This window comes from Vigna unguiculata, chromosome 3 (genome assembly GCF_037176805.1).
Source record: "Vigna unguiculata cultivar grain cowpea cultivar isolate G323 ecotype 2 chromosome 3, ASM3717680v1, whole genome shotgun sequence".
Lineage (NCBI taxonomy): Eukaryota > Viridiplantae > Streptophyta > Magnoliopsida > Fabales > Fabaceae > Vigna > Vigna unguiculata.
This window is the reverse complement of record NC_140794.1, coordinates 40,339,327-40,356,649: the sequence shown is the minus strand read 5'-3', so window position 1 is coordinate 40,356,649 and position 17,323 is coordinate 40,339,327. Positions and strand designations below refer to the sequence as shown.

Sequence of the window (17,323 nt, the reverse complement as noted above, 5' to 3'; positions counted from 1 at the left end):
ACAGTCGAAACAGGAGGTTGACGAACGTTGAGACTAGCTCGAAAGTCTTCAAATAAAATACGAGGTAGGCCCTTCGTAAAAATATTGACGATCTGGTGATAGGAAGGAACATGTAGAACGTGTACGCCGCCTTTAGCAACTTTTTCCCGAACAAAATGAATGTCCATCTCAATATGCTTGGTATGCTGATGTTGTACCAAATTTCTTGATAAATAAATGGCACTCACATTGTCACAATAAACCAAAGTAGTTGTATGAATAGGACAATGTATCTCATTTCGGATCCAACAAGAATCAAAAACAACATTAGCTGCTCCTCGATATTCAGCCTCAGTACTGGAACGTGACACAATTGGTTGTGTTTTGGACGACCAAGAGATCAAGTTGTCACCTAGAACAACATAATAGCTGGAAATAGAACGTTGAGTATCTAGGTATCCTCCCTAGTCAGCATCAATATAAGAAATGAGCTTGTTGAAAGAGGATTTATACAAGTGCAGACCATAAGACAAAGTACCTTGCAAATAACGCAAAATACGCTTAAGAGCAATCATATGCTCGTTCCTTGAATCATGCATGTGAAGACAAATTTGTTGAACTGCATAAGAGATGTCAGGTCTAGTAAAAGTAAGATATTGTAAGGCACCAGCTAGACGATGGTACTTCATAGGATCCTCATAAGTTGAATCCTTCGATGCACTAAGTTTAGGTTTGGTGTCAATAGGAGTGGGACACAAGCTGCAATTAGTCATATCAGCTGCAATTCTAAGATAAAAACATGCCATTAGCATCACGGGACACAACAATCCCCCAAAAGAAGCTTAGAGGACCTAGATCCTTCATAGCAAACTCGACACCCAATAGAGCCATAAAATGTTGTCTCAAGCAATGAGAGGAAACTGCAAGAATAATATCATCAAGATATAACAAAATATATGCCATATCCAAGCCCTAATTGTAAATAAATAATGACTGATCAGATTTACTGTGAGAAAAACCAATGGTGGCAACAAAATCTACAAAATGCTGATACCAGGCTCGCGAGGCCTGTTTAAGTCCATAAAGAGATTTCTTTAGTAAACACACATGATCAAGGCAACTTTTGTCGTGGAAACCTATGGGCTAATGCATATAAACTGTCTCGTTAAGATAACCATGTAAGAAAGCATTCTTGACATCTAACTGGTGAATGGTCCAAGATTGTGAAATAGTAATGCTAAGGACAGTGCGAATAGTAGCCGGTTTGACAACCGGACTAAAAGTCTCCATCACAATCAATACCCGATTGTTGTGTTTTCCCATCACCTACAAGACAGGCTTTATGCCGCTCAAAAGAACCATCAAAGTTTCATTTATGTCGAAAAATTCACATTGACCTGATTACATTCAGATCTGGTGGCCTAGGTACTAATTCCCATGTTTTATTATCAATAAGAGCATTAAATTCATCTAACATTGCAATTTTCCAATGCGGGTCACGAATAGCACTAGCGGGATCTTTAGGTAAAGGAGATATAGTGGTGGTAGCCATGGCAGAAAAATTAGAAAAATATCTTGAATTTGGTTTGTAGATTCCAATTTTAGCTCTAGTGGTCATTGGATGAGGGGTAGGTCCTAACAATGGTGTGGGAATGGGTGTAGGCCAGTTTGGGGAGGATTGATGGTCTTGCTGGTGGATATGACTAGTTGGCATAGGGAAAGAAGGGGGCGAACCAGGCTGCTGGTCAGGAGCGGGCAATGTGATAGTACCGAGTGTAAGAAATGTGCTTGATGAAGATGGCCCAGCTATAGAGTGAGGAGGCGAAGGTGGGTCGGAGGTAGGTGGCCCAGTAGATGAGAGGGTGGGCTGAGGGGGTTCGGTTGACACCATGGGTCTAAGAGAGGAAGTTAGGTCAGCTTGGTGTGCCAAATTTGGAAGATTAATGCTTTTGGTGGTGCAACTGATGAAAAATGGGATTATAATCCAGAAAATTATAATCATCTTTGTGAGGGGAGGGAATCTTAGAGAAAGGGAATACTGTTTCAACAAATTTCACATGATGACAAATAATAATTTTTCAACTTGACATGGCATATCATTTTGAACCTCTATGATTTGGGGCGGGACCAAGATAGACACAAGGAGTGGATCTTTCTTGCAATTTGTGAATAGAAGTGGACGAGAAGAGAGGAAAACATAGGCAACCGAAGATGCATAATTTCGAGTATATGGGATCACATTGATATAGAACTTGAGTGGGAGACATAAAACCAAGAACCTTGGTTAGAAGAATGTTTAAGAGATATGTGGTCATTTCTAATGCATGATGTCAAAAACAAAGAGGCAAAAAAGCATGAGCAAGTAAGGTTCGTATGATATTGTTTATGAATTTTATGCAACGTTCATCTTTTCCATTTTAAGGGGAAGTATGGGGTAAGATAGACGAAAAAACATGCCATGTTGAGCAAAAAACTCTTTTAAAGTGCCATTGATATATTTTGTGCCATTGTCACATTGAAAAGTCTTAAGATCACAAAATGAGACTATGAAAAAATTTGAACAAGTTTTTAACTTGGGATTTCTTTGCAATATGATATGTCCACAAAAATTTACTATAATCATCAAGAACTAGAACATAATAACAATGGCCAGAAGAACTCAAGATAGGCGAAGTCCAAAGATCACTATGAATTATATAAAAAGAAGAGACAGTGTGCGACATAAAATCATAAAACGGTAACTTAGAATGTTTCCCGAGAGGACATGAGGAACAAAAAGTTTTACAAGCCTTATTACAATCAATAAAAATTTTGCTACTAAGGGATCTAAGAATAGCATCACCAGGATGGCCTAGGCGAGTATGCCAAAGATCGGATGAATTAGCGATAAGAGCTGAATTATTGACTTGAGGAGTGACTGGATTGTTTGAAATGAGAGGGTAAAGGTCACCGATATTGTCACATTGCATTAGTTTGGCTCCCGTCTGTAAGTCATTCACAGAAAAACCAAGGGGGTCAAAAGCAACGGAAACTGAATTATCAGTAGTGAATTTACGGACAAATATCAAATTTTTAATCAATTTAGGAGCATGTAAGATATTGTTCAAGTGAAAGGGAGGGTAACGTAGTATTGTTGTGACCAACAATTGGAACCAAATGTCCACTACCCACAACAATGTTATGATTTTTAATGCTCAAATTGAAATAAGAAGATAAAATACCTTGGTTCGCAGACATGTGAGATGTAGCGCCGATGTCCATATAGAAATTCCCATCTAGTTGAGAGAAAGATAGAGCATGCATTGCTGCTTCAATGTCCGTGGGTGTGTATCTAGTGGATGGTGCTACAACATTGTATGCCTGGAGACACGAACCCAAGACCCCTGAACTAGATTGGCGTGGCCCAGTAGTAGGGGCAACAATATTTTTTGGTGCCCAGGAGGAAGCAGGATATGGACATGGAAGCGGGTTTGGCCATTGAGCCAACCAAGGAGCCCGGCGGCCCATGGCTGTTGTTGCCAATTAAATGGCCTGGGTTCAGATTGTGGTAGGGTCCCTTGCCCATTGTTATTGTGAATTTTCCCAGAAACCTTGGAGGTGGACTTCTTTTGCTTATTGCCTTTGGAACTCTGACGAGATGAGGCTGAGGATGTAGTAGTGTTGTTGTCCGTGCCATGGTGGCTGTCGATGCTTGTGACGAGAGCGGGTTCAGAGCAGTTGCTGAAGTTGCCTTCCTTTACCAAGCGGTTTTTAATGGTCCTCTCTGCTAGCTTGAGTCGAGATCGACAACTTGCAAACGAGGGTAATGGTTCTTGATTTTTGATAATATCCATCGTCCCAGCACATGCTTCAGATAGCCCTGCCATGAGTTTAAGAACCAATCTGCTATTTGTGAGAGGGGCATCAACATCTGATTATAGTAACTATCAATCGATGAAAAATTCTCAAAATTAAGGTCCGCAAGTTCCTCTTCAAGATGAGTAGCCCGAGAAAGCTTGTTGTCATGAAACATAGATTCGAGACAAGCCCATGCCCCTTGAGTTGTGTCGTCTTTGAGCAAGATAGCATGAAGAAGATTAGTGGAGATAGTCCCGTATATCCATTGAAGCACCGCAACATTGAGACGCTTCCATAAAGCAGGGTCTCCGACTTTGGATGCGGCATAGGAGGCTACCTCGTTGGCCTCCATAAGAGAGATGATGTGATGATGTAAATCATGAACCCTAACAAGGACCGTGAATAAAGTCGCCCAATTGTGATACATGACATTCCCCGCATCCAATGTTATGGGAATGAGGGACTTAACATTGGTGATAGTTAAAGCAGGGTGAAATTTATGTTGATCGGCCATTTAAAAAAATGCAGCGGAAAAAGAAAGAAAAAGTGGAATAGACGTGGTTATTAAGGATTTTAGGATCAAAACTAAACTGATACCATCAAAGAGTTTGAATCCCTGCTGTCTTGTTAGAAATGTGAGAATATATACAATATACAAGAGCATAATTAGCCTAGAAAGAAGGAAACTAATTAGCGGAGAATCTGCACTTAGCGGAGAATCTATACAGAAATATGCACCATAAAGACTATGTTACAAAAGAGGATGATGAAGGCATGACCACCTCCTTAGAAGCTCCATCAAGAAGGATCACTAGAAGCATGTCTAGAGGGGAGTCTTCTATTCCATCACCTTTATCTTTGTTTTGCATTACTTTAGTTTGAATTCCCTAAGTTGGTTTCTAGTTGATTTATTTTGGTTGACTTGTTGACTTTGATCCAAAGTTGACCTTTGACCAAGATTAGATTAACTTAAACCAACATGCTAATCCTTGTTTGTCTTGTTTTGTAGGTAATTAAGAGAAAGTAGAGCATGGCTAGGTGGCACTTGGTGATTGGAGCACTTGGATGAAGTGGAAAAGAGAGGAAAACAAAAAGCATAAAGCAAAAGCAAAAGTAGACATGTACCTTGTCTCCTTTTGCCTTTGTGGTTTATGCCTTAGAAGGTCACTTGGTCTCCTTCCTCTTTTGGCCTAGAATCCTCATGGGAATGCCTCCACCAATCATCTTCCTTCACTTGGCCAAGACTCACTCTCACATTAGGTTTAGGGTTTGCTAGTTAATCCTTTTTCATGTTTTTGTATTTGCTAAAGGACCCCTAAGAACTCCTATTTAAAGGGTGCTCCTTGTCTTGTAAAAGGGTTGATCATTTTGTTTCTAAACTATTGTGTTTCAACCTTTAAATTTTCGTGAGCTCTCCTTCCTAGAAGTGAACTCACCTTTGCCTTATCTTGCTTGCAAGTGGCGGCACCATCACTCATCTCTAGGGCTTGGTTGGCTTAGATCCCCCCCTATGAGTGGCGTGCTTCTTCCATGCTTCATCTTCTATGCTTTCCATTTTTAATGTTTCTTCTTTCGTTTTGGTTCTTTAAGTGTTGTTAATGTTGTGTGAGTTTAAGCTTGAATCCAACTCTCTTCTTCCTTTCATGAGCTTGAGAAATGAACCTTCACATCTAGATAGCTTGCTATCTTAATGTCCAGTGGGAATTTTCAAAAAGCTTTCTTAAATAACTTCACCATATTCATAACTCTAAAAGGAAACAAGATAATCCTTCATCATTTGGTATCTAGAGCTTTGGTTGTCCTTGAATATGGTGTTTTCATGTTCTAACCTTGTCTTGTGTAGCTATCTTTGAATGGTCCACATAAAAACAATGCTGGCAGAAACTGTTCACGATTTTAAAAGATTAAACTGCACCTGCTCAGTGGTCCAAAAATTACGTTCTTGATGTCCAAAGAAAGCTCTGTTAGTCTAGTTTTTAACAAAAAAAGAACCAATGCATTTGGAGTTCTGTGGAGAGAGTTATGATTGAAATAGTGAGCAAAGGTCAGAGCTGCCGAGATCACCGCGAATCAACATTTTTCAGGTTATGTTGGGCAGTTTTGGCTACTGTTTTTGTTACTCTTCTTACTCCTAAATGTTGTTAGATAACATGTCTTTGTGTGCTTAATCATTGACCTTCATTTCGAAAAGTTTAAATGCATGATAGCTACATGTTTGAGTCTTTAAATGCGCCTAACTTTTGCTTGAGTCATATGTCATATGTTAGCTTGAAGTTTTCTTATTGTTGTTTTTCCAAGTATTTGAATCTTGCTTTCACTTTATGTCTTGCTTGATGTATGCTCCATGAAATTGATTTTGGCCTAAAACTTGAGGAACTAAGTGTTCAAGCCACCTAAAACTCTTTCTCACCATTTTATGAAACTAGTTGTGAAAAGAAGAAAATTTTTGCACCAAATATTGTCTAAAAACCAAGAGCAATCTTGCTCATTGGTGAACTAAAAGTGTGTTTTTCACTAAGTGTTATGCAACTAATTTCATGCTTGAGAAGTGGGTGATATTGGCAAATTAGTTCCATGCTTTAACTTGGTTATGATCTTTCTTGGTGTATGCATGATTTAAGACTTGAAGATGCTTGTCAAGTGCTTTCCATAGAGTCTTTAAAATGTGCTTTTCTTGTTTTAGTCTTGTTAAAAGTTTTGTCTCAAACTTTTCTTCTTTAGAGTTTAGCTTTCCTTGTTTTTGTGCTTTTCTTGCTTGTCACTAGGTGTTCTTTGTTTTGTCTTAGTAGTTTTCTTTTCTTGAAACTCTTGGGATGTTGTGGCCGAATCACTTGTCTTGCATTTGAAAGGTTTTGAACAAGTTTTTAAAAGTGTTTGCTTCACTCCTTTGGTGGATTTTGAGTGCTAGCCTTGCCTTGTTACTTTGGGAGAGTGATATAAACACTTGGGTTACATTTTGGGTTGGATTTGGTCTCGGTTTCATGTTGTCTAACCTCTAATCCATTTATTTTGTCTCGGATTTGAGTGTTTTTGTTGTAGGAATCATGGCAAGTTCATCAAATGCACCTACACCAAACAAAAACAATACATTGATGAGATTGCTTCGGGATTTGGAGTTGTCTAGGAAGGAGGCCTTTGAACAATTAAGAAAAGACAAGGAGCAAAGTGACCTAAGAATCCAAGAGCACATTCAAAGGCTTGAAGCTAAAGAGCAAGAAAGAGAGGCTAGGAAAAGAGGGCATTCTAGGCGCAACCCATCACAAGAGAAGCAAACTCCAAAGATTCCTAAGTTCTATGGAGGAAGTGATCCCAAAGTCTTCCTTGATTGGGAAGCTAAAGTTGATCAAATTTTCAATGAAAATCATGTAAAGAATCAAACACAAGTTGATCTAGTAGTTTTAGGATTTTTGGAGTATGCCAATACTTGGTGGCATAAAGTTTGTAAGAATTATGACTAAGGGCCACCCGCGGCTTCTTGGATGGACATTAAAACTCTTATGCGCGCTAGATTTGTTCCTCCCTCCTATAGGAAGGAACTTCTTTTGAAGCTCCAAAGGCTTCACCAAGGTTCTATGAGTGTGAGTGAGTACTTTAAAGAATTAGAGTCTCAAATGCGTAGGGTTGAAATAAAAGAGACTAACAAAGAGAAAATAAAAAGATTTGTGAGTGGTCTTAGGAGAGACATACAAGACCAAGTAGAGTTGTATGAGTACTCCACTATTGAAAATGTTTTCACACTTGCCCTTGGGATTGAAATTCAATTGAAAAGAAAAAGAAGGGCAAGGAAGAGTTACTCACCCAACCACTACTTTAGTCACTCATGGAAGGGAAAGGATAAAAAGAAACATGATAAGTTCCCTTCTAACTCTCATCAAGAACCACCAAGTAAAAGTAAGTCACCAAGTGATCACATTCACCATTCCACTTCTCAAAGATCAAGTTCCATTAAATGTTTTAAATGTTTGGGTTATAATCACATTGCTTTAAATTGCCCAACTAAAAGGACCATGATCTTAAAGAAGAGTAATGATGTTGAAAGTGAACACTCATCTCCCCATTCTCTTTCAAAAGAATCTTCTTCCTCAAGTAAAACTAAAATTTTTGAGAAAGACCCTATGTTATTAAGGCGCATGATAGGTCAAGATCAAAGTGAGCTTGAGCCAACTCAAAGAGAAAACATTTTTCAATCTAGGTGCAAAATTAACAAATGGGTTTGCTCTCTAATTATTGATGGAGGAAGTAGTACCAATGTAGCTAGCACAAGGTTGGTGGAAAAGCTTAGCTTAGAGACCATTCCTCATGCTAAACCCTACAAGCTTGCTTGGATAAGTAAAGAGGGAGAAATAGATGTCAATAAACAAGTCCTAATTAACTTCTCTATAGGAAGCTACAAAGATGAGGTGCTATGTGACGTTGTTCCCATGGAAGTCACACATATCTTACTAGGTAGGCCATGGCAATTTGATAAACAAACTTTACATGATGGCTATACCAACCAATACATTTTCTTCAAAAATGGGAAAAAGACAACTTTACTACCTCTATCACCTCAAGAAGTTAATAAGGATAGAAATATAATAAGAAAAGATAAAGAAGAAAAAGAAAAAAGGCAAGCTTTCACCAAGGTTTTACTTGCCTACAAAAAAATTCTTCCAAAGCAAGATGTGCATCACTCTTCCTTCTCTTCCCAAGCCAAAAAGGAAGGCCCAAAGCATAAGCAAGAGAGGAAGAGTAGTCTAGAAAATAAAGATGGCCTAACCAAAGCTAGGGGTAATACCCTTAGAAAGGATGGAACAAAAGCTCATAAAAGGGAGGCGCAAATCCTCTCCCAAATCAAGTCAAGTTCCATCCACAAAGGCTTCAAGAATTTGTGGTCAAATTCTCTCCAAGAAGGGGAGGATGATGAAGGATTGACCCCAACCAAGGATGAAGGCACATGCTTAAGAAGACTAAGCATGTTTAGAAAGGAAGTTCACTAATCCTTCATCCCTTTTCATTTGTGTTTATTATTTTTGATTCCCAAAGTTGGCTTAGTTGAATCAACTTTAGTTGACTTGTTGACCTTTGACTAGGTTTGACTTATTGACTATAGTTGACTTGACTTAAGCCAATATGCTAATCTATGTTTATTTGCTTTGTAGGTTAATTAGGAGTAAGAAAGCAATGCTAGATGGCGCATGGTGATTGGGGAGCATAAATGATGTGGAAGAGAGAGTAAAGCAAAGGCATAAAGCATAAAGTAAAAGGCATGAAGCAAGTGTACCTATGTACCTTTGGTCTCCTTTGTTTTTAGCACTCCTTGGCCACTTTTTGGAGACATATGAGACACATTCTTTGTCTCCTTTTGTGCTAGAACGAAATTAGCCTTGCACACACCATAGCTAGCTCTTTTGTCTCTCATTATTTGTAACCTTATTTGACCTAGTTTCTAGAAGCTAGGGCTAGGTTTTTGTAGAGACATCCTTAGGTATCTTTTATTTGCTTAGAGGCCCCTAAGCTCTTCTATATAAGAGGTGCTCCTAGACATGTAAAAGGGTTGAACATTTTGAAGTAAAAACACTCTTGTGTCTCAACCATTTGTGAGAGTTTCCTCCCTTGGGAGTGAATACTTTTAAGCCTTATCTTGCATAGCAAGTGGCGGCACACATCCACTCATCTTCAAGGTTGCCATGGCTTCTAGCCTAGCCTTGTAGTGGCGTGCTTCTCACATTTTTACCATTTCTTTGCTTTCCATTTTATGTTTTCTTCTTCCTTTAATTGTTCTTTGTTTTCTATGGTTTATTTGCTTTCCATTTCCTTTTTGTTTTGAATCAATCCATCATATTCTTCTCTTGAGCTTTGTGAAAGGAACCTTCACATCTAGATAGCTTGCTATCTTAATGTCCAGTGGGGATTTCACTTAGCTTTCTTAATCAACTCACACCATATTCAATATTCTTAAAAAGGAACAAGATAATATGTGAGAATATATACAATATACAAGAGCATAATTAGCCTAGAAAGAAGGAAACTAATTAGCGGAGAATCTGCACTTAGCGGAGAATCTGTACAGAAATATGCACCATAAAGACTATGTTACAAAAGAGGAGATATACACAAATATAAAATATATGTATCATATATTCTAACACTAATAAATATATTTTGTCTTGTTGATAGTGCAACAACTAATACAATTCTCAAGAGTAATAATTTTTTTTTCTTTTTTAGTTACATGAGAAGTCAATATTAGTATTATTTATTGTACTACAAATATATTTGAAGGCTCCAAAAGAGCTATTATACTTCTACCAATAAGTTTAATAGAAATTTATTATCTTTCAACGATATTGGTCTAAATGGATATGATATTGAGACAAACAATGAAGGAGATATAAAATATCTTTATATCACTATAATTGAGCTTAATAAAAAAGGTTAAAATACATTTTTGGTCCCAATTTTCGTCAAATTTTGTCAAATCAGTCCTAATTTTGTTTTTGTGCTCAAATAGGTCCCAATTTTTGTCAAATTTGTTCAATTTGGTCTTTTTTGCTAACACCGTCTAAATCATTGACGTAATGAACAATGAATGCCACGTGTCACTTCGTGGTTTTTTTATTTTTTATTTTTTTTAAATATCCACGTATCAATCCAACAATGTGTCATGTGTCAAAGTCAATGTTATATATTCAAATTAGTCCCTATATTTGTTATTTTTGTTCAATTTAGTCCAAATTTTATTTAAAATTGAACAATTTTGTTCCTTTCGAAATTGAGATCAAATTTAATCTACTATATATCTAAGAAAATGTTAGTATAATGAAGTTAGTGAACTGGCCATTCTAATTCATTGACACATGTCTCAAATGAAGGGTTTTTTTGTCTTTTCTCTCTTCTTTAAGATTTCCCGCTTCTTCTCCTTTAATGGCTGATCAAATTTTTGAATGGCCCACATTCAATGCTTGATTAAAATATTGATTGACGTGTAACAAATAATTACTATTCTTTTTCTTCTTCGAGAAAAACTATTCTCATTCTTCTTCTTCCGCAAAAATTTACAGAACCAAAAGAAAACCCTCAAGGTTGTCTTCTTCTTCTTCTTCGTTTCCTACTTCTGCCATCATATCCAGTTGAAGGTAAGTTATAATAACCCAACTTTGTTTTCGAGTTCTACTTCTCGATCTTCATAAAAGAGTTTTTTTACTTCTTCTCATAACTTATCCTTCTTCATCTTAATCTAAGTTTTTTTTTTCTGCTTCTTAATCAATTAACATCATATTGAACGTTAGGTATTATTTAATAGCTTGACTTCTCCTTCTTTATTAGAGGTTCTTCTTCTATTTTTTTTAACTGAACTCTGTTTCTATTTCATCTTTGTAGGTCTCCTTCATCAAAGGGTATTTTTCTACTTTTTATTTGGTGAAATATATCCAGACATCCTTGTTGTTCTTAGATCTTTCTATTCTTCTTCTATTTTTTTAACTGAACTTTGTTTCTATTTCGTCTCTGCAGGTCTCCTTCATTAAAGGGTCTTTTTCTACTTTTTATTCGGTGAAATATATCCAGACATCCTTATTGTTCTTAGATCTTGAGTCGACTTTCTTTTGGGTCTGCGAAGGTTTGTTGGGTTAGTTGGGTATATTTTTATGTTTTTGCTCTATACTTAGGGGTTTGCTAAATTTTGTTGTAAAAAGCTTTGGTTTGTGTTTACTATGGATTTCGTTGATGAATTATTTGTTTGCTTTATATGATAGTCTAAAATAAGCATTAGCTTTCAATCCTATTAACTTGAAGTTTGAGTTGAGTTTCTTCTAGGTCTGTGGAGATATAACCTTAAGACCCTGTTATGAAATTTCCTGCAGTGATTACTGATTTTTTTGGTGTTTTTTTCCTTTTTTCGTGTTAACCTCAATCTTCAAGGTAGGTTTTCACAATTTTCGTTTTAGAAGAAGGTTTTTTTGTAGCTTCGTATGTTTTAGATGTTATCTTCGTATGTTATCTTATTTTGTTGGTTTTGTTACTATGGAGTGGTACATTTAATATCTTCGTATACTTTTGTCTTGGTTTTTGTACAAGATGAAGATGAGCATAACAGAGTGCCACTCATTGAAATTGTTTCTTGCTTCTGTAGATTAGAGGATTTCAAACCCATATGACCAAATGGATTGAAGTATGTGGCTGCATCATAACAAAATCAAGTTATAGAAATTTCATATTTTAAGTCCTCCTTCACATCTTATTGTTTGCAATTAGACTCATTGTTTGTTTGAAATTTTCAGGATGGACGGGTACCATGGCAGAAACATTGATCATAGGACTTCCAATAATTATCTGATAGGATGGCTAATAAGTTTGATAGCATAAAGGAGGTTACTTTTTGTTCTCAAATAACTCAAGGTATCCAAAGTATGATATGTGCTTAATTTATTATTTAATTTTTGACTTTTATGAAGTGTGGTTGCTATGAACTTTCATATGAATTCATAGAAAATTGGGAACTTTGAGAACTAGATGAAAATCATGGAATATGATTGTAAAAATATCACCACAGAATACCAAATATCACCATGTAATTCTAAGTATCTAATCCTTTTTCATACATTTGTCTACTCTAAACATAATACTAAATATCATGTATTAGTTTTAGATAACCATTTCATTTTGTTATAGTAACTGATTCATGTCATAGATTTTAAATTGTAGCAAAGGTCACCCTCAACACACCATTATGTTGATTGGTGGAAAGGCTGTTGACATTGGCGGAACTAGGTAATGACAAGGGGGAGCCACGACTCCCCCATTTTTTTTTTTGAATTTTTTTTACATATATTTATATATTTTTTAAAATTATATTATATATTATTTATATTAAGATTATATTATGGAAAATTATAATAAAAGATAAATAAAATTTTTTAATGGAGACATTAATTTATAAAAGAGATTAGGTTTTTTTTCTGATTATAAAATCTTTCTACCATGTAAATTATCATGAAAGTGTGTGAAGAGAGATAAATACAAATTCTTGCATGATCTCTCACAGATCAAGGTTAGTATCTTATTATGATTTATGTATCGCTACCTATGGTAATTTTTTTTTAAGTTTTGAATTTATACAATATTGCTTATTTAATTAAAGTAGTATGAGTTTTGTTATGTTTTGCATTGTGATAATTGTGATTTGTGAATATAAATTTTATTTTTTCTAAATAGGCGAGTGGTGATAAATTTATATTAGAAAGATTATGATAAAAAGTAAATTGATTCCTTTTTTTCAAAGAGGAAGGTTTTAATAAAGATGAAAAAATGCATTTACGTTAACTAAACTTGAGAAATTTAATAAGAACCAAGAATTTAAGACAATAAAAAACAAATCTCTAAAGTTCTCAGAAATCAAATTGATGAGATACGAATGACTTATCTAAAATGGTATTCATGATTTGGTATAATGATATAATAACATGATATAATAGCGAATGATAGTAATATTTTTTTGAATTCTACTATTATGTGTGTTTGTTTTAAGGAGAGGAAATGAAGAGAAAAAATGAAGAGTTTTTCTTCTAAAGAAAAATTATATATAACAAATCTAATTTGGCCCCCCTACATTTTTAGTCCAAGTTCCGCCACTGGCTGTTGAACTTCGAAGTTATATGGAAATGCCCAACCAAAGGTGAAGATGATTCTTTTGTTGGTAACTATATTGCAAATTGTATATATTTATGTGTGTGGATGTCATTACAGACAATGATATATTGATGCGCACACCCAGTTGTGGATAAATCATAAAGAAGAATTTTTGCAGTATGTTGATACTGGAGATCCAATAAATATGACTTTCAATGTAAAAGAATCGAAGGTATGGTAAGCCTAGCCTTTTGTTTGCAAGTTTTTGTTTGACATAGGTAAGTTTAGCAAATGATATTAGAGATTAAGTCAAATGATATCATGTTTTTTTAAATTTTATCATGTTATCTCTCAGAATTTGTGTTATTCTTTCTTTCTTCCATTCTACAATAAATTAGAGTATTAAAGTAGACTAGGTAGTTTAAATATTTGGAGCAGATAATTTTTTGTTAATCAAATTTCTCATTAGCTTTTTCATTTTGCAGCAAGTGCATACAAAAGCTTTAGTCCTTTGGAAGAGCAACATGCACAAGGAGAAACAATTTTGTATGATGATGGTGGAAGAGAAATTCAAATAATTACAATGCAATAAATTACAATTCAAACACCTGGTTGAATTGTCAGAGTAGATACAAAGTTTGGGGTGCTCAAACCAAACACTAGGAATAAAGCCTTTTATTTGAATTTTAGACTTATTTGTATATTTGAAACCTTTGAATTTAAAGCATGCTATCTTCATCCTTTGTTAGTCTTTATAGCTTGACTAATGTCTCAGACCAACTGAAAGGAATCATGGACTACATCCTGAAGATTAGTTAGTTTGGCTTTTTAATGAGCGTGTCAAATGTTGTTGTAGTTGTGTCAGGAACTAATATAGTTAATATGTTTTATCAAGATAGGCTGCGAGATGTAATATTGTCCAAAGCTTTATTAGCTTATAATATATTTTGTAACCTTCTCATCTTTATTACTATAATTAGTGATTGAAAATGACCGAAATCCAATAGTAGAACAATGTGAAAATAAAATGTGTATCCAACTTAGGATTTTTTTTCAAACTATTACATACCATTGGTTATGTATTAGCTTAAGTATGTACAAATTGGAATAGATTTATAGTATCAATAATTATATGATTTGTTTCTAAATTTTTTTTATTAATTGACCAATTAATTTCATTCATTGTTTTTAATGTTCTAATTATGAATGGATTTTTTTTATTCCATCATTTTGAAATTTGTTAAACTTATACATTTGTAATTAATAATTATATGATTAGTTTCTAAAACTTTATTATCAATTAATTGATTTCATTAATTATTTTAAATTTTTTTAATTATAAATGGAGTTTTAATTGGTAATTGCTAATACTATCGTAATTATTAGTAGTTTTGTTATTATTATTTGAATCAATAAATTAAATATTTATTATATATAATAATAATAATAATAACATATATGTATACAATATTTATTATGTAACGCATAGAATTGATATTTTAATATATATAGAATCGAGTTTATGCATCACATAATAGATTTTATATTTATATTTGTGTTTTATTATATTCTCATATATTTTTTTATAAATCTTTATACAGTGATAAAAGATTTAAGAAAATAGTATAATGTTTTACATGTTATTTTATAATGATTTTTTTATCTTTTTTCTAATTTTTAGACTTGAGTTTTTATTGTCAAAACAAATAAGATTTAATTGTAAGCATGAGTCTTACTTACTTTAAGTGTATGGGTATATTCATTGTATTAATTGATTGATGTTGTACTCCTATGTTCTATAATTCTTTAAACAAAAATAAGAAAACTAATAATACATGTCATATATCACAAATAACAGAAATGATAATATTAATCCCAAAATCTAAGTATTTAAATTGTATCCAACTAGGGATGTCAAAAAAATCCATACCTACGGGTATCCGTGGATAAAACCCGCAACGGATAGGAAATGAATATTAAAAATGGATACCCGCTACCCGTAGGTATGGGTATTTTTGATACCCGCATGTTAACGGGGCGGGTACGGGTATCATAGTATCCGTACCCGTGGATACCCGTACCCGCTAAACTTTAATTCAGAAAAATTATTACCCCACAAATGAGTCAAAACATTATGAGTCTTCATTATATTAGTAAAAACTTTAATTCAGAAAAATTATATATATATATATATATATATATATATATATATATATATATATATTAGTAAAAACATTACGAGTCTTCATTCAATAATGGTGGTCAGATTCTTACCCCACAAATGAGTAAATTACTTCCATATATTATGGAGGCACTGATGTGTCTCTAAGACTGGTTATGGACCAACATGAAATGAGTAAATTACTTCCATATACTATGGAGGCATTGATGTGTCTCTAAGACTGGTTATGGACCAACATGGAAGGTAATGAAGTTAGCACTTTTACTTAGATATTTTAATTAAGTGATTGTTAGAAATTTTTACTGAACTCCTTATGTTTTAAGGCTCTTCTAGATTAAAATTGGACAACATGAAACTTTATACAATGTTGCAAGAGGTGTACATTGATGAAGTTAGTAATTTCTTTAATATTTTATTCAAAAATAAACTACAATATAAATTGGTAGTGATTTTTTATTTGTTTGTTTTTCAAGAATCAATCGGAGAAAGGGGACTTATTGATCCAAACAATAATTATTGTTAAATAATTATTTTTTTAAATATTTTTGTAAATACCAGCGGGTACCCGTCGATACCCGCGGATATGAAAAAATAGACGGGTACCCGCATAACGGATACCCAACGGATATGGGTATGGGTACAGGGCGAATATTTATTCAGCAGGTAGGGTACGAGGGAACTACTACCCGTACCCTACCCGCCCTGTTAACATTCCTATATCCAACCTACAAAAAAGTTAAATGTCTCATAATTCCATGATCCATACTAAATATATTAAGAACTAATTTTAATAATTTTTATAGATGAAGACATGTCCTTAGAAACACCAATTCCAATATGGTCTCTAGCCCGAAATCAATTTGGAGAGAAAAATTGTTTCCACCCATAATTGAGATAGAATTGTCTTGCATATCTTCCTCTCCATCTAATAGTCTCCATCTAATAGTGCAGGTCAACATCATTCATTCCTTGCTGACCAAGATGTAGTTCTTACAACCTTTAAGGAAAACTTTTGATTCAAAGTTTGCATTGAGGTACTAACAACAATAGAATTTAACTTAATTAATGAAAATAATAAGGGTATGAAAGATATTAATAACGAATAAAACCAAGGAATATTATTTGATAGCATAACTGGATAAAAAAATTCCATAGATCATATTTTCGTCTCAGGATAAAAATATCCGTGAAACATTTTACTATTAGCTTTTTGGGTTGTATTTATTCTCCACGAGATTATATTACAGAATATATTTACATTTTACTTTAACAATGATGTGCGTATGCACGTTTCATTTTAATACAATATATAACTAAAAAATTTAATTTTAAGTTTTAATCATATTACAATATTATTTTACTATACAACACCAATCTTAATACAATATATCTAGATTTTACATAACAATGAACATATATATTTTATTTTAATTTAATATATAATTATAAAATTTAACTATAAATTTTAATAATATAATAATATTATTTTATTACACTTTATTAATTAATTATATATCATATGTAAATATTAATTTTTTTAACCTGATAATTGTTATTATTTGTATTAATTAATTTAACTAAAAAAACTTATAATTAATGATTTACGTATCCAATATTATCTGATTCTTTATTTAAATATTATATTTATAATTATACATAACTAAATTATTTATTTAATTAAAATTATTATTATTATTATTATTAGTATTATTTATA

At 33.7% G+C, this 17,323-nt stretch overlaps 1 protein-coding gene across 1 annotated transcript; it reads right to left on the bottom strand.

The window, feature by feature from the left end:
- Positions 1-3,745: 3,745 nt before the first annotated feature.
- LOC146887846 (uncharacterized) lies at positions 3,746-4,330 on the bottom strand. Its single transcript, XM_085670430.1, has one exon. It carries the CDS (start codon positions 4,328-4,330, stop codon positions 3,746-3,748), a length of 585 nt encoding a protein of 194 aa, XP_085526556.1.
- Positions 4,331-17,323: the final 12,993 nt, after the last annotated feature.

What these genes read in the sequence shown, in the direction of transcription:
- LOC146887846 (XM_085670430.1), bottom strand. Translation starts at nt 4,330, where the DNA reads ATGGCCGATCAACATAAATTTCACCCTGCTTTAACTATCACCAATGTT.